Here is a 17,860-nt window from a genome sequence, read left to right on the forward strand (position 1 = left end):
AGGGAAGCTGGAACGGTTTTTTGAGAAATCGAGGTTATTCAAGAATTCGAATCTATCAAGCTTCTATATATAAAGCATGAAAAATAATTTTTTCACTAGCATTTAAAATGATGTCATAATCATCAATTAAAACCGCGACGATGTTTAGGCTTCTTCTCACTACGTTGGAGGAGTGCGGGGAAACTCGGCAGTGACGTCATTGTTGCCGAAATTTCAGATGTCCGCTGCTTACGCCTGCAGCTGCTGTGTGTCGTCAGATGGCGCCAAACAACGCATCTTGAGCTTCACCTTCGATGGCGTCGGTTTTCTTCCGTTTCTTCGCTGGTTTATCGAGGGTCCCGGTGCAGTCTTTGACTTTGGGACCCTCGTCTGTACATTTATGTTGTTTTGTATTTTTTGGGGGGACCAATAAAGCCTAACTTTCTTCTTAAAACGTAGGGCCGTGATACGTGACGTCATTATCGGGGTCTCTGCCCGTCGCTGTGCACTTCAGAGAAGCCTCAACGCCGACGACCACTTTATTCGGCGATTACGCCACCATTTAATATGCTAGAGCAAAACGATTTCGCAGGCTTTACGTGCACGTTTTGCGCATTCTGCAACCTTCAACTCGTCGAATTCAAAAACCACTTCAGTAGCCCTTTAAGTATACTTACCTGCATTCGCGCAACACCATGCCAGGCTTGCAGCGGCATCTCACGAATAAGAAAGTTTGCGAGACTTTTAGACTCGCACTCCCTTCGACCACGATCCTCCCGTCGGTTTCAAGATAACAGTGCACTGTGCAGTATGCGCAAAAATTTTAATACCAAGAGATACATGTAGTCTGTGTATGTACAACGATGTCGTCCAGGCTCCGCTAGTATGTGCGTAGAGGCCCTCGCCTTTGTTAAATCACGTTACACTAGAGTTGTTCCCCATAAAATCCTGCTCTTCAAACGAGAGACTCCTTGAAAAGGCGACAGTCGTAGTGCTGCTCGCTGCCAGAGCGAACTCAGATGCTATATTATATATTATATAGTATATGTATACAGTCGCGTGGTCGGCGTCGCGGTCAGTGGCGCCGCTCCCTTCGGGCCATAGCTAGCCTGGCCGCCCAGTGCATGGGCTGCGGGTGTACGTGCACGCTGACCGGTCCGTGGTGTCCCCGGTGTCCCAGCAGTCCCGGCCGGTGCCCGATGTGTGGAACGTGGGGATGGTGGTGGTGATGGTGGCTGTTGTGCGAAGCAGCCGCCACACCGGCCACCGCGGCGCCGGCCATCATGCCCACTGCGGCGGCACCGGCCATGCCCAGGCCGCTGCTACCGTGAGACTGAGGAGCGGGCTGCACCTGCTGTATCGGCTGTCGCCCGAGAGAAAACGCAACAGGATATATAGGTTCGGTCGAACAGGAGCAGCTAATACACTTGCATGCAACGCGCCAATGTGAAACTAGATCTGTCCTCGCAGGGTTTCTCATACGAAGTGGTCACTCCTTAGTATCTCTAGACATTGCAGCGAGCATTACGAAAGCTTTCTGACATGTTATACCCTGAAAAGCACAAGTGCGAGAACCTTGCTCACAGCATTTATACATCATAAAATGCATTGTCCGAGTAGAGTCTACAGCGAATGAGTAAATACTGAAATGAGCCACTCTCCTTATCATACACTGTATGAAAGCGCTCAAAATCCAAAAATCTTATGGTCAAACCCAGCGACAGCAAATATCTTTCTGTCTTGGGGACTTAATTGTGCGCTTAACTCTTGCAACTGTAATAGAAGAATTAATCATAGTTAAACACACAGGAAATTTTTTGTATAGTTATACCAAGTCTAAAACTAGATCCTAGAAGAAGGTACAGAGTTCCTAGACATGTCTCATAGCGCGTTTATTCTTGAATAAAATTACTTTCTTCCATACACGTATACAAGAAAATGGCAATCCTCTGTTTGTTATCTATACCCCTTTCTGGGCCTGACTGCACAAACCTGTACGTGCACACACACACAAAAAAAAAATGAATCATAAGGCAACAATGCACGTCGTCTGACCCAGCCCACTCGTTTGTAGGAGTTTAGGTTGTAAACCTGTCTCGCTAGTTCAGGACAATGTCAAATAATAGGGGTCTCTCATCGGTTCATCAAAAGGGCGCACATTTTAGGGCTTCGCGAATGACGTTCAAGGTTCAAGCACGTTTCGAGAAGTCTGACGTTTGTGCCCAGCCGTGCATGTGAAAGAAATTCCTTTACATTTCTTTCATACCCGAGTCTAAATTTTATGTCACTTTAAGTATATTTGACCCTAGCTTTGCGGACAGTTTCATAAAAATAAACCGAACCCACACATATTTGTGTTTTTTTCTCGCAATTTAGGATTTAATTTTTTTTTGATAATTTCATACCCGATGTATCATACGACCCAAAAAGGCCAACAACTGCACAAAGAAATTTGCTCTCTGCGGCTACTGTGTTTACTGCCTAGAAGGGGATATACTCATAGAACTGTCACTGGCCGCTATGACGCCTTGAGACAACGTACAGAGGACAAACGCTTGTCTAGAACACATTCTGGGCGTGTTTCGGGCTTAACACGCGATATCTATAGATAACATTTAGTTAAAAATGGGCTGGATGTAAGCATGTGTAGTTAAACTTATAGGATTTCGTTTTCATTTTTTGACTTCCTCGTCTCGGCGCCTTCAGGAGGTGCGGAACAGACAGTTCGCGCGTTCTAGACATGCGTTTTGCCCCCTGTACAAACGCAGAACTGCATTGCAATTCTGCGTACATGGTTTGGTTTGGTTTATGGGGTTTAACGTCCCAAAGCGACTGAGGCTATGAGAGACGCCTTAGTGAAGGGCTCCGGAAATTTCGACCACCTGGGGTTCTTTAACGTGCACTGACATCGCACAGTACACGGGCCTCTAGAATTTCTCCTCCAAAGAAATTCCAGCCGCCGCGGCCGGGATCGAACCCGCGTCTTTTGGGACAGCAGCCGAGCACCATAGCCACTGAGCCACCGCGGCGGCTCTGCGTACATGCTCAATGGCGCCAAGTCTGCACCGTATGCACTAGCCCGACTGCATTCTAGGTCTGATTACTGCAGTAGCCTGACGTGGTTTTGATTTCAGAGTGTTTCTCACAGCAGCGAGTAGCAGGCGTATGCAGTGGACACTACGTACTCCACTTGCTCGTCGAGGGGCACTCAGGCGTAATTCGCGGGCCTAGCTCGACACTAATATTATGGTGGACCAATCACAAAGAAATGACATGCATGCTCACCGCGGTCTGTGTGCCGGGCTGCTGCTGCACGATGACCGTTACGGGGGGCGCCGTTGCCGGCGGGCCTGCGTAGGCTGGGTTGTAGGCCGGCTGCACACCAGCGGGAGGCGGCGCGTATCCGACCGGCTGCACGGGCGCCGGTGCGTAGTACGGCGGAGGCGGAGGCGCTGGGCCCACGGCGGACACCACGGGCGCTGGCTGCGGCTGCACTCCGGCAGGGGGCGGGTAAGGGTTGTAGGGGGCACCTGCAGGGAGGCCACTGGATTAAAAGCACGGAAAGGTAACTGCTAACCGGAAACGAAACAACCTCTACGGTTGATGAAATCCCCGCAACAAGCGCCCGGCGCGACATTTTGCTGGAACGGTTTCTTCGCCTCCACAATGAAGGTGGCAAGCTACAGAGCGAAAGAAATGCAGATGACTTTTTTTTTTTTTAATTGGGCTGGCATTCAGTGATTGTCAATCATTTGAGGACTCATCTTGATTGTAGTTGCTGTCAAAAACTAGTGCTTTAAATAGTATTCTTCATTACCATCAGGTGTTCGTAATAACCATGGACAGCTAAGCTATGTCGACTGTAGAGAAAAGGCCCGTTCCTACGTCCTACTGATATTCAAGTCTACCCCAGCCTCGCCTCAACCTTCATCAACCATAATCGAACAGAATTCCTCCGTTCACCTAGACCTCCGTTCACCTAGACCACTTTTTTTCTTTTCCTTCGTATACTGCGACTCAGAGAGTGAGACATGCCCTTTGTTCTCTTAAGGAGACGGATAGAATAAAATGGGGAAGGAAATAGATATCGGTTTTCTTCACATCTCGAATGACGAAACCTGCTTGAAGGTCATTCAGTGACTCCCATGTTTTTTGTTTTTTTTCCCCCCACTATTTATTAGAGCTAGAACGTCCCGGTTTTCGAAACCAAGTGGCAAGCAGCTATCCCGATCTCCGTGGAGTTAGGACTCACTCGCATTTTTCTTTCTAAAGAACGACGCCGAAGGCAAAACTCTAAATTTTCCTAACTTTAGTCAAATCTTCAGCAGCAGTCAGGAAAAGCAAGAAAGGTCCATGGTATGTTTAGCTGCTGCTGGCATTTTTGCTATGTGCTTTTCTTATCTTGTGTTAGCCTGGCTATTTCTCGACTCCTGTGTGATTTTTTGAAAGCTTTCTTTACTTTCGGCTTCGGAAAAAGTGAGTAACGCTGTTTCAGCCACGAATGTTCGCTTGTTTGCTTTACTAATATTTTTATTATTTTGTTTTCAAGTATTACTGTTTGATAAACTACTATCTTGCCGGCATGTGTATGGATCGCCAGAAATATTCTGCTGGCACGAAAATGCGTATATATGTTTAAGTGACCTAAAAAAGCGTATAGTGAAACGGCATGCAAGATGAAGGGCTAGCGGGTGAATGGCTAGCTCGTAACTCGAAGGTTTTTCCAGTAGTTATTTAGCGGAACACAGGACCAGCGTTTGCGAAAAGTGCACTCGGGGGGAAAAAAAAAACGCCGAGGTTCCACTTGACCGAACTTTACAGTGAAAAAAAGCAGGGCGAAGAAATGAGTACGGAGCGAGCGCAGGACGGCGCAGGACATTTGTGCCATCGGCACTGCCACCCTTTTATCAGCAATCAGTTCGGAACGCATCTGCCAAGGCGGTGAGCTCTACAGCAATCATAGGTACTGCAGGAGCCATGATTGCTGTAGGGCTCTCTGTCTCGGCACTGCGCTTATGTTTGCAACAAAGTCGAGATAGGCACGAATGTGGAGATAGGTGCAGACAAGCGTCCACTGTGGCTGTATTCTGACTGCTGACAGATACTGCGATGTCACGTACTGCGTGGTCTGCAGTTCGTTTTAGTGCTATCGTCGCAAAGAAATGGACGAAACTCGACGCTTCACTTCGTTTCTTTGAAACCGGAAAGCTCTTTTCCACGGGGCGGCTTTCGCCTAGTTTTATAATTTTATTACACGTGCTCCCACTTTTGGAAATAAAATTGTGTTGCCCGTTTTCGGCATTCAGCTGTCGCTAATAGTTGCGACACTCAGATTCTCTTGGGGCAGCGATGGCGCGGGAAATCTGTGGTGCCATCAGTAGCATTTCACAGATCACGCCTATAGCAGCCGGTGATACATGGCGTAAGTGGTCAGTTGAGGTTCATAACTGTCATCAAAATATTCTAACGCGCTGCCTGGTGTCAATCGCACTTAACTAAACTTGTCTATAGTCGGTTAGCCAGAAGGCAACAAGGCAGCATAGAATGACGAAAAGCATGAAGAGGACGTTCAACAGATCTAAATTTTTTTCGTTGCGTATTTGTCCTTTCCCATATCCATCTATTTTTTATTTTTTGCCTCTTGTGACTTTCAAAATCTTGATGCTCGGAATTCCCTCACGCACTTCTAAAATTTTCCCCTCTCTCATGGATTGCAAACGCTGTTCAGGAGGCGCGGCAAAATAATGTGACGTGCAAGCGACATTGATTTCTCATGAAATGGCAATCGCATAACATCAACTATCCGCTTGTTAGATCCGGACAAGGCATTAGCAGTTCATGTCTGTTTCAGGAGCTGCCGCAAGGGGCCTAAAAGATAAATTTATTTTACTAACATACAACAATGAATACATTGGCATGTCTTAGGTAGAGCAGATCAGCTGTTTTCCTGCCCCGAAAACTATAACAATAAGACTGAGCAGCAAAGTACAAACTGAAAGAAGAATGTACTGGCTTCACTGCGGCGCACTTCTATCAAAATACTTCATAAAGCAGGCTTATAAGACCTAATTATTGCCATCTGAATACTGTTGAGAAGAGGCTGCGACTACAAAAAAAAAGGACTTTAAACAAAAATTAATCGAAAGGCCTTTCCACAATTCGCTATAAAAGGCGGGCACTCGCAGATTTACGCCGAAGCCACGAAAACGCTACGCCCGATGCAAGTAGTCGGCAATTATCCAGAATTGCAGGATGTGAGTGAAACTTGTTCGCGTCCCAGTTATCGCGTCATGCCATGACGCGATAACTTGGAAGCGAACAAGTTCCAAACAAAAGTTACTTGATTGGCGAATGACTTACGCTGCGTCATGCCTGTTGATGTAAGACTTTTTAGCGGGCTAGTTTGTTCATGATCTTTAAAATAAGTGTGGGCTTGTCCCGTTGTTTCTGTTAATTTTTGTTCTCTGTCTTCGTCTGTTGACATCTGTACGAGTTAGGTAGCCTTGCCAACCGGAGTTGCAAAAGTTGCGCAGTGGTGTGGAAGCTTAAGAAATAGCATAGAACAATAAGGAGCCCCGTAAACGAATGTGTTCGCAGGCAAGAACACAACGCAGGCAAGAATGCGTTGTCAGGAGCCTTGCGTTGGCCAATCAGGATAAGTAACGATGCTCTAGCAAGGAGCTAGCGAATGCGAACGGTTGTTGTTCTGTGTCGTCCCGTGTTTCGTCCCGTTTTGTGCCGGAAGAATATTTTGTGGACAAGGTCTCTTGGCGAAGTCGTTTTTTTTCTTCATGTTCATGCATGTATTTTCTACTTTTAATGCGCAGTTTATTGCAGGTATTTGCCTTTTACAGGACTTTGTTATGTCAGGAGGTGGTAGGACATGGCCGGTCAGCCATTGGTGCCGCAGATATCGAAAGAGATTCGTTAAAAAAGAAGGAAAGAAACATTCCGGTAGCCAATTTAAAACTCTTTACGGAGAAAAAATTCGTTTAAAGTTGTCGGCATGCTGTGCAGTCTTGGCCCCTAGGTGATCATGGTGCAAATCCTCGATCGTGGTAACAGCGCATAAACGGCGAGACCTCGAGGTTGTACAGGTCGTCGTCCGTTAAATGGCGCCGACTCGTCGTGACCTAGCTTAGGGTACACTCACCCGCGTAGCAGGTCAATTGCAAGACACTTAGGCGCGTACATGCATATTTTTTGATAAGCATTCACGTGCAGCGATAATTCCGGCCTAATGAAAGCGTCGAGAGCAAATGCGGGGGAGGGGGCTCTGCAGACAATGCGAAAACAATAGTGAGCGTGTCGGTGCTTTCACAGCGTGCTATGCGACTGAAAGTACTCGAGCATTGTGATCATTCCATTGTCGCGAGGCGGTATGCATGCATAATGAGAACAGTGACACTCTGCTCTAGCGGCAACGTGTGCGTTGTTGTGGATGGTGGCAGTGTAGTAGGCTCTCAAAACAGAGCACGGATCGCGCGTGCTGGAATGCTGCACGCTGCTAGGAATGGTCACACTTAGCTCACGGGCGCTCTGTGATGTCGTTTTGTGCGCTTTGTTTCGCGGCTTTATTCACTTTAAGTGCGTGCTAAGTAGACGGTAAACGCTTGCTTCGGAACCGACTACTTCTCTTGCGATAAAATTTATTCACAGCTCAGAAATGAAAAGAGTATGGCACCGAAACGGCATGAACACTACTTCGGATGGAATAAAAGCTGCGACCAGTTCTTTTCGCCTAAGAAGCCTCTGCCGCAAAAAGATTTACGCGTAACATAACATCGAGAGATCATGAAAGATTGCAAAAGCATAAAGAACGTAACACACACACAAAAAACTAGCAGTACGCGAGGCAGGGCAGACACGCACATTAAACGCAGCACAGTCAAGAAACACGCTGTAGGCTTTGATAAAAGCTATAATAACGCGCTGGTCAAGACAGGCAGCAAATTCAGGCCGCAGTAGTTTCTGCAATCGACTCCAACATGGAGACCAGTCATGTGCATTTTCTCCATAACAGTGACTCAGTGCACTTGTGAAATTTAGATGACTCAGAACAGTCAGGTACGCTGCATACTGCACGTTTTTGTTAAGCGCTTGTTGGCCAAAACGCCAGAATTTTTTTTTTTTCATGGATAGCAGTTTTCGGCCTAAAATGTGTAAGGCGGGGCTATTAGAGCATATAAATTTCGCACGCAACTTCCCGGAAAATGGTGTTCCTCAACTACACATGAGGGCCGGCTCGGTGGCTCAGTGGTTGTGGCGCTCGGCTGCTGACCCGAAAGACGCGCGTTGGATCCCGGCCTCGGGAGCCGAATTTCGATGGAGGAGAAATTCTAGAGGCCCGTGTACTATGCGATGTCAGTGCGCGGTAAAGAACCCCAAAGGGTCGAAATTTCCGGAGCCCTTCACTACGGTATCCCCCATAGCCTTAGTCGCTTTGGGACGTTAAACCCCCACAAACCACCAACTCCACATGTTATTGACATGTTAGTATGTAAATAGACTTATTGCCAGTGTACCTCTCCACCTGTCATTTCTACTTTCACCTCACCTCTTTCATTCCACTTCTACGCACTGCCTGCTATCCTTTATTTCCGCTGACCCAGCTCAGGTGCTTCCAGCAGCGATGGCAGATGCCGTGGCTAGCAACAATCTTTTCCTTTCCATTTATCATGTATAATAAAACCACTCACTACTACTACATACTATGGAGATCTTCATGTGAAGGGTGTTGTCTGGAAGAGCAACCGAGATTAACTTGTATCTATGAACAACGACACAGAAATAGCACTCTATGGTTATTGTCTGCTCCACAGTGCACCCAAGTAAGCCTATGTATACAGTCCACTGATAGTTGAGTGATGCAGGCAGATGAACGCGTGTCCAGTCACGTGACCTGGTTCACTAATTTCTGTACAAATGATGCAAGGCCACCAGTTTTACCGTCATGTTATACTTTGATGCATTAGTCTGGTATAGGAAACCGGGACTCGCAGTTCCTCATTACACCTCCTGATGACGCAATATGTGTAACATGCGGGTAATGCATCATCCACTGTCTTGTTTGCTTTAATGACGATAGCGCCACTTCCTGCGACAAGCAGATTTATTTTAGCTGCGCTTTTTACCTATGATCATAGCTTAAAAGTATATTTATTACGTTTCGTGCGCATGCAAAACAATATTGGCCAGAATGCCCGCTCTAAAAACAATTAAGTGCGAGATAATTAAATTAGTTATTCGAAGTGCAGGTTTTCAAGTAAGTTATGGCGTGCGTGCACGGTGTAAGGCTATGCTGTTGATGTACTGAAAGCAGGCTCAGTGCGGAAACATCAAGGGAGGCTCGATCCCGCGTTGCAGAGCTATAGTGGCAATGAAGAAAATAAGCTGGAAATAGAACGAGTCGCTCCAGAGCACGGGCATTAATTTTCGTGACATCCTTTCTACCGCCGTTAATTCCTTCAATATTAAACCTATCCTTACCTGTTCGTTCAGTAGAAACAGATCTACTCTTACGGCTGATGGCACTACGTTTGTGCCAGTAAGCCTGAACGAACTCACGGCTGCTAATTCTGCGTAGTTGTCGGTTTACCTCCGTTGCTGCATAGTTCAGCCGTGCGATAATCAATTTGACACTGGTAATCTTATAGAATGCCCTAAGACGCTTACAAGCTTAAAACTGATATCGCGATCCTCCAAAGCGCACCTGAAAAAGGACTGAAAAAAAAAATGACTATATAATGACGTACCAGGACCGTCAATACAGTGCTTGTTTCCTTTGTCTGCTTACTATTATTTGGATTCGAAAAAAAATATCTGTTCAACAGCTGGTCAACAAGGTTGATATCGTTCCTGCTATGTACTTAAATTTAAAACGCAGAAACCAGAATTTGGCATGTTTCTCAGAAAACTCTCGCGTTTCACTTTTTTTTTATTACAGAAGCCACAACCGTTATTCTCCCTTTCACCCAATTTTCTTTCCGAATACGAATCTCAAATGATAAGGGTGATAAATGTGCAAGAAAGGCCGGTTATTATAGGCAGTGTACCTTTTGAGGGAAACTTGCAATGATGCTTAGTATGCACGTGCGTCAAACGGAAACATGTTCTAGCAAAAAACAACAAAAAAAACAGCGTAAACCGAGACGCACAACAAGAAGAAGACACAGACACACTGTCCCAGTTTTTTTTTGCTAGAAGAATAACCAACTCTCCCAGCAGTTCACGCTTCTGACTGGAAACATCAAGTGGACTCTGTAGACGCGATTGGCAGCAGTGCTCTCAGGAGCATTTGGCAAGATGGCTTCAGGGACATCCGGCAGGGTACAGGCTGAGTAACATCGCAGTTACTTTCACTGCCGCAGTATATGCTAAACATGAGATACCACATCTGCTTACTCCACTACTTCACTTGTACCACGTGATACAAAAAAGGCCATTGTCCTGTACTCACTCATGGTTGAAGGTGCGGCTTCTTCTCAGGTGCGACTCGGTCAACCAAAGCACACTCTCAGTGAGGGGCTATCTTCGGTATAGTCAGGTCTAGTCCACGTTGGCTCCTCTCGCGGTGAACTCCAGGCGAAATATGGGCGTTATTGCCCACTAACGTCTCCTTGTGTATACAAGGCCTCACGCGGGGAATCGTTGTTATCGAAGCCAGCCGTTATCTTGCCCGTCGAACGCTTGCTCACTCGTGCTATCGAGTCAGCCCGCTCTCTTTGACGTCCGACCGACGCGAACAGCCGCTGTGCTTGCAGCTTTCTCTCCCCCCCCCCCCCCCCCCCCCCATCCCACTCCCTCATCACCCTCCGGCATGAGCAACACACGTGGGGGCCACCGACGTCACCTCCCCGACGACGCCAGTACACAATGTTCATCGACACAGCTGGATTGTTTTCCGCTCCCCTCTCATCCGCTTCGCCCTTGATCGCGTCGAGGCCCGCGGGGACTCAACGTGCGGCTACATACGACACACCGCACGCATTTACCCGTAGTCGAGTTGCCTTCCCGTTTCGACGGCCTTTCTTTTCCGGCATATGTGCCTTTCTTTATGTTGCGCTTGGTGCACACGTGCCCTCACATCTATCGGCCGCTGATACACTTCCGTTGCCGGTGTATCTTGTTCTGTTTGCTCAGTTCTTTTGTTTTTTCCAGCGCACCTCTCCGATAGCGTTCCAGGAGTAGGCTCGCGAGTGTGCGCCGTTCGTGTGCTGCAATCTGCGCCCTCTTATCGGGTGCTTGTACGGTGACTCATGCTTTTGGCGGAGGAGGGTGTGAGTGTTCTACTCCCCTTTGCGCGTCAACGTTTAATGCGAACAGCGCAATTTCCAGCAATTGCGTGATGCGTGAGTCACGTACGTGAGTCGTCCAGTTGCGTAAGAGTCGCTGAGCCAGCGACCTCTTCGCCATGGGCTAGTTTGCCGTAGCGCGTGCCGTTTACGTTTTATCTGTAGGGGAGATGTCATGCGGAAGTATCGTCCTGCGCTGTTACTGCCTATTAGGTAGTGGGGCCGGTGTCAGCAGCGATTAACTAACCTCCCGCAAAGACCTATTAAAAAATAGGTCATCATAGACGATGAGAATGTAACAGAGGGTGAAAAAAAAAGAGCCACGTCTGCTATTATAGGCGAGGCTGCTTAATCGCCCGTAACTTCGGTCAGCGGAGCACATAAGCGGCGGTGAAGGTATCGGAATATTCGGCGTTCTGCTCCCAAGATGCCGATTTAAAAATCGAATGCGTCCGCTGTAGAGAACGGCCTCAAAAAATCGAAAATTCGTTCAGGAATGACGATCGATTTGCGTCGTTAGGCCAAGTGCGAATTAGGTGAGCTAGCGGTTCGCTTTTCACTTCGGTTTCGGTGTACAGATCTAGTGTTCACGGATGGCAGTTGTTCGGATGGCCGTTATGTGTGAATGTCCATATATGCGGAATCCTAGTCGAAATCAAGAGGAAGAAATAAGCTTGGGCAGGGCATTTAATGCGAGGGAAAAAAAACCGCTGGTCCTTGACGGTAACGGAGTGGATTCCAAGGTAAGGCAAACGTAGCAGGGGTTGGCAGAAAGTTAGGTGGGCGGATGAAGTTAAGAAGTTTGCGGAGATGCGTTTGCCGCAGCTGGCAAAGGACATGACTAATTGGAGAGACATGGGAGAGGCCTTCGCCCTGCAGTGGGCCTAGTCAGGCTGATGATGATGATGCGGAGTAGGTCATTGTCTGAATTCGTAGATCCCTGGGAGTCTGCCTACCACTCCTGGTGCAGCGGTTAAGCGATGCACCACTGCTCTTCTAAGGCAGGTGCTGCCATGGTTTGCGATCCAGGTTGCTCTTCCCGAGCAGCCTGTCACAATTGTGCTGGCGCCTGATACGGTGGCCAGGTGAGCATCATCACCACCAGCCTGACTACGCGCACTGCAGGGAAGATGCCTCTGCCATGTATCCAATTAACCCTGTCAGTTGCGTAGCCAGAAATATTTTTCGGGCGGTGTTGTGCGCCACCGGTAAAAAAAAAAGAAAGGGAGCCTGCGCCCAAACAATATCTTAGACATTTCTCTGCTTTAATATGGCCGAAGGGTTAGCTGTTTCATTCACTAATATCTGCATAATGAAGTCCGAGGACTTGATTCTTAAAGAACATTTATTTTATCACAAAAAGAAACAACACTAGTACGAAAAATCATGGCTATTTACAATATCCTTGCAAAATATACCCAACACAAAAGTCTTTGCTCTACAGTAAAGCCAGCGACTGCGAACGAATGGGATTTGTGTGAACATTCGACTGGACCAGCCGGACGCAGGGGCGATTTAAAAAATATAAGCACTTTTTTATTTTCGCTATAGTTTATGGCCATTTCAGGACAGCAAGGGATGACAATGTAGGCTAATGTGAATTTGTGTGTTTTATTGGGTGAACTTTGCTTACAATTAAAAGCAATGCCATACGCCCTGCGATGGCGAGGAAGAGTGAATATTTTCTACAGTAACTTCCGCTTCCCATTTGAACAGAAACTGCTTTTGTTAACGAACCGAACCTCTCCTTATTTTCATTTTTATATTTTAATATATCGATGGGCTGTGTAAGTAGCACAGGAAGAAAAAAAGGCCGAAAGGAGGGTGTGGCTGCAGCGCTCAGAAAATTTCGGGGGGTGTTCTGACACCGAAACACCCTCCCTGGCTACGCCTCTGAACCCTGTCCTTTGCCAGCTGCTCCCACAGTGTCCACGCAAACTTCTTAATGCCATCCGGCCACCTAATTTTCTGCCGTCCTCTGCCACGCTTGCCTTCTCTAGGGATCCACTCTGTTACTCTTATGGAACAGTGGTTATCTTGCCTTGGCATTGCATGTCCAGCCCAAGCCCATTTCTTCCTCTTTATTTTGACTATAGAATGTCAGTAACCCGCGTTTCTTCAATTACCCACTCCGCCCGCTTCCGGTCTCTTAATGTTACACCTACCATTTTTATTTCCATAGCTCGCTGCGATGTCCTTAACTTAAGCTGAACCTTTTTCGTTAACCTACACCTTTCTGCCCCATAGGCGAGTACCGGTAAGATACAAATGTTTTCTACTTTTCTCTTGAGGGATATGTGGCCGGTAAGGAGCCTGCCACAAAATTGCTTCAGACAAACAGACTGTCGGGAAATCGCGAAATTGCAGCGGGGCGCCGAAACAAGAGGTGCAACATAGCAGGCTTCTAGGGCCGACAGGGAGATGAGCGTATATGTCAACTACTTCGCAGGGGAGCTTCGTCAGAGGTATCTCGATGCAGGTCGGTTTGAGACGGTCCAACGACACCACCTCCTCCTGACCGTTCAGGAGGATGGTCGCGGACATGGGCGTCTTGTGTAGGACGCGGTACGGCCCGTCATAAAAGGGTGTTAGAGGCGCCTTTGCAGCGTCTCGCCGGAAAAAAAACGTGCGTCGAAGACGCAAGGTCTGGGTGCACGAAGATGCGATGATCAGAAGATCGAGGCGGGGCAGGGCGCAGATATCGAATGCAGTCCTGTAAGCGTTGGAGGCACTGCACAGGCGGTGGCGAGGGAGCAGAAGGAACGAAAAAGTCTCCGGTAAGCCGCAGGGATTCACCGAAGACGAGTTCGGCCGCTGAAAAGCCAAGGTCAGGACGAAAGACGGCACATAGGCCAAGAAGCATCATATACAGGTGGTCGACCTAGTGCTCTCGGTCCAGGCGCGCAGTGAGGGTAGCCTTAATTGAGCTGCCCTCTCGGTGATGGCGATGGAGCCGCTCGACCATGTCGTTGGCACAGGGATTGTATGCTGTGGTACGGCAGTTCATAGTGACAAGCAGATGGTTGAGAGAGGTAAAGAGGGTTGTCGAATTGCCAGCCGAGGTCTGTTTTAACAATGCCAGAGCAACCGAAGTGGGAAACCCATGCAGTGATGTCTGGAATGGGCAAGGCTTCGGGCCAACGGGTGAAGCGGTGAAGCATTGTCAGAATGTACCAGTGCTCGTGAGAGGAAGAGAGCGCTCGAACTAAAGCCAAGGTGGACGTGGTAAAAGCGACAGCCAGGGGGCAGGATAGACTGGATGAGAGTCTTCGTGTGGCGGGTCACTTTGGTCGTGTTGCAAGCAAGGCACGTGCGGGCCCACTAGCGGCATGGAGGATTCGCTGGGACGATCGCGACGAGCCGAGCTGGGGCCCCGCTTTTCCACAGCTGGCATGACGTCACGTACAGCGAGCGCCCCTCGCGGCAGCGCCGCGCAGCTGCGGCACGGAGGATTCGTTGGGACGATCGCGACGAGCCGAGCTGGGGCCCCGCTTTTCCACAGCTGGCATGACTTCACGTACAGCGAGTGCCCCTTGCGGCAGCACCGCGCAGCTGCTGCACGGAGGATTCGTTGGGACGATCGCGACGAGCCGAGTTGGGGCTCCGCTTTTCCACAGCTGGTATGACGTCACACATAGGTCACGCTAAAGGTCAATGGTGGATTCTCCGGGACGACGGCCAAGAGCGGAAACCTCGAGCAGTATTGCTTTCGCAATAAAAATCATAAAGTCTAAAAATATAAATCGCGAAACATTTATTCGCAAAGCACAGTGTACGTTAAAAATCTCCAGGTGGTTGAAATTATTTTGGTGCTCGCCGCTCAAATAACAACACCCGTCTGCGTGCCCGCCGCGGTAGCTCAGTGGTTAGAGCGCTAGGCTATTAGGCCGGAGTTCCCGGGTTCGAACACGACCGCGTTTCAATGGAGACGAAACGAAAAGGTAGCCGTCTGCTGTGCGATGTCGGTTCACGTTAAACGTCGAATTTATTCTGGTGCCCTGCACTACACCCGAAACTGTGGCTCAGTTGTTAAGGCGCTCGTCTACCGAGCCGGAGTACCTGGGTTTAAACCCGCCGCGGCGGCCTCGTTTCGATGAAGGCGGAACGCAAAACGCGCCCGTGTGCTGTGCGATGTCGGTGCACGTTAAAGATCCCCGTCTGGCCGAAATTTCCGGAGCCCTTCAGTACGGCGCCCCTCATAGCCTGAGTCGCTTTGGGACGTTAAATCTCATAAACCAAACCATCTTCCTTCTCTCACTCACACCTTCCTCCTTTCCCTTACGCCGCGGTTCAGGTGTCCACCGAGATGTTAGATACTGCGCCATTTCTGTTCTTAAAAAAAATAGGCAGTGGCATAGCTGGTTAAGCCTGGATATACAAGCAAAAAGCTGCAGTTGTGCTTGGTTGGAGGTCATGGCTGTCGCAGATGGCGCACAATGCACTGGGAGCATCACGATAACGGTGGAGGTGTTCGGTCGTCCACACACTGCTTGTACGGAGGCGGAGGAGGAGACGCGCGTGTAGTGAATACGGTGCTGTCTTAGAAGGGTGCTTTAGAGACATGTACTGTGGTGTCCATTTCTTTCGGGTGTACACCAACATATGACAGACAGGCATTTCTTTTCCTTAAAATCAATTTTCATTTCATTTCATTTTCCTTAAGGCCCTTACGGCGCGGTGCGGGTGTCCACCGAGATATGAGAGAGAAGGCGTGTCTCCTTTCCTTAAAACCAATTTTCTTTTCAAATTTTCCCTTACGGTGCGGTTCGGGTGTCCACCGAGATATGAGTGTTTTCTGGCGCACTGTTTGTCTTTTATTTATTTTTTATTTCTGCCGCATGTGACGTCACTCGGTTTCGCGCATGCGCAGCTGTGGAAAATCTTGGCTCCGACGACTCACCCGAATCCCGGCTGTGGTGCGGGTAGTGAAGCTTTTCGCTTCAAAACAATTTTCAATTCCAATTTTTTCTGCACTACAGCACCTCTTTCTTTTCTTCTTTGACTCCCTCCTTTATCCCGTCCCTTGCGGCTCGGTTAAGGTGTCCGCCGAGATGTGAGAAAGCTACTGCCCATTTCCCTTCCTTTCAAATTTTCCAAACCTGCTCGCGTTCATCCGCATTACCTTGAATGTAAATCGCCATACAATTTTCTGCGTTAAAATGAAGTCAAAGTGTCGTTGAGGATTTGCGGGGTCGCAACGGAGCACTAGAGCAAGATGACCAGCGTGGCAGGCTTCTAGTTCCGAACTGCTCGTGCCGGGCGTGCGCTCCGAGCACGCGCTGTCCATCTTTATTTTCTTATAGCACGCGCTGTAACGCCGATCTCAGCGCCGGCGCTTTATAGCGTCGCCGGGCTCTATAGGGCCCCCGCCTAGACGGAACGGCGAAATGGACGCGCCGACGGGGCACAGATGGAGGTCACACCATGGAGGGAGGGTCCGGTAAGTTCATGTCAGGGTCCGGGAAGAGCCGTCGGGTGGAGGGCGCGGGCTCAGGTGGACGAGCCTGGCTGCTGCACAATGGGCGAATGATGCAGGGTGCCGAGCTGACAAAGAATATTAGGGCAATGGAGGCCATGGGCGGGCCGTCACCGACTGTAGTGCTGCCCGCTGGCACAAGTGTCATTGGTGTTGGACCGTTGCAGCTGATGGCGGCGGGAAGCTGGCACACAGAGTACGCCGTCACAAGCAAGGGAGCGGCCGAAACGGCTCCGTGAACAGCTGTGGTCTTAATCGTGGTGTCGTGTCGCTGCTGTAGCGCCAGCTTCAAGTCGTCCAAATAGGTGCAAATGGCTGGCTTACATGGCTCAGGTGCCCCTGATGTAGGGCGCGAGCAGTGCGGGCCGGCCACTAGGGTTGGCACAGGTGTGACCGACGAGACAACGGTGACAGCTGTGGTGATGACGGAGGAAGTTGCTCGGTTCAATGCCAGGTGCTTGGGTAAAGCGGGAGTGGCAGTCCGGAGCGACTGGCCAGTGATGATGCGCGTGTGGGCATGGTCGGGCGTGAGAGCAAGCGCTAACACCGGGTCAGGAACCGTTTTAGGCAAAGTGGGGCTGGTGGCAACCGCCATGCTTGTTACTGCTGTCACGGAGTTGGCCTTCTCATCCTGCTCCTGATGACGATTTGTGCTCTGCGGACCTTCTGAGGGGCTGGGAGTGTGATAAGCAGGCTTGGTCGTTGTCGAAGGCTCTTTAGCATCAGCGGGCGACGGCTTCAACCTCACAGCAGATGCCTGCAGAGCTGATGGCGGTAGTGACAAGGTAGATGGAGATGCCGGAAGTCTCGGCACGGCTGCTGCCGCAAAGTCGTCCTTGGTTGCAGGAGGCTCTGGCGACAACGCCACTGAAGCGCAAGGAGGCAGAGCCAGAGACGCGGGTAGGAAAGTAGTGGAACATAGTAGGCGCCGAAGTCAGCCAAGACGGCCGCACGCAGCTCATCGTATGGCCGGCAGCCGAAGGCAGAGTAGGTGAGCCGACGCAGGAGGTCGGGCGGGAGGATGTCGCAAAGGACTGCGTGTTTAAACGGCTGGATGGTGATGCCGTTCAGGTACATCGCAGCCTCCAGTTGGGCGAACCACCCGCCGACG

The 17,860-nt window shown here is 49.3% G+C and overlaps 1 protein-coding gene across 1 annotated transcript; it reads right to left on the bottom strand.

Annotated features, from left to right (window-relative positions):
- Positions 1 to 788: 788 nt before the first annotated feature.
- Positions 789 to 10,719, bottom strand: LOC149343392 (uncharacterized). The gene is made up of 3 exons (XM_089545900.1): positions 10,439 to 10,719; positions 3,265 to 3,509; positions 789 to 1,342 (listed from the first exon to the last, which is right to left on the bottom strand). The coding sequence occupies exons 1-3, from the start codon at positions 10,440 to 10,442 to the stop codon at positions 1,055 to 1,057; spliced, it is 537 nt and encodes a 178-aa protein (XP_089402026.1). The 5' UTR covers positions 10,443 to 10,719; the 3' UTR covers positions 789 to 1,054.
- Between the last annotated feature and the right edge of the window lie 7,141 nt (positions 10,720 to 17,860).

This window comes from Amblyomma mixtum, chromosome 5 (assembly GCF_055824585.1).
Source record: "Amblyomma mixtum isolate Tamu chromosome 5, ASM5582458v1, whole genome shotgun sequence".
NCBI classification, from domain to species: Eukaryota; Metazoa; Arthropoda; class Arachnida; order Ixodida; family Ixodidae; genus Amblyomma; species Amblyomma mixtum.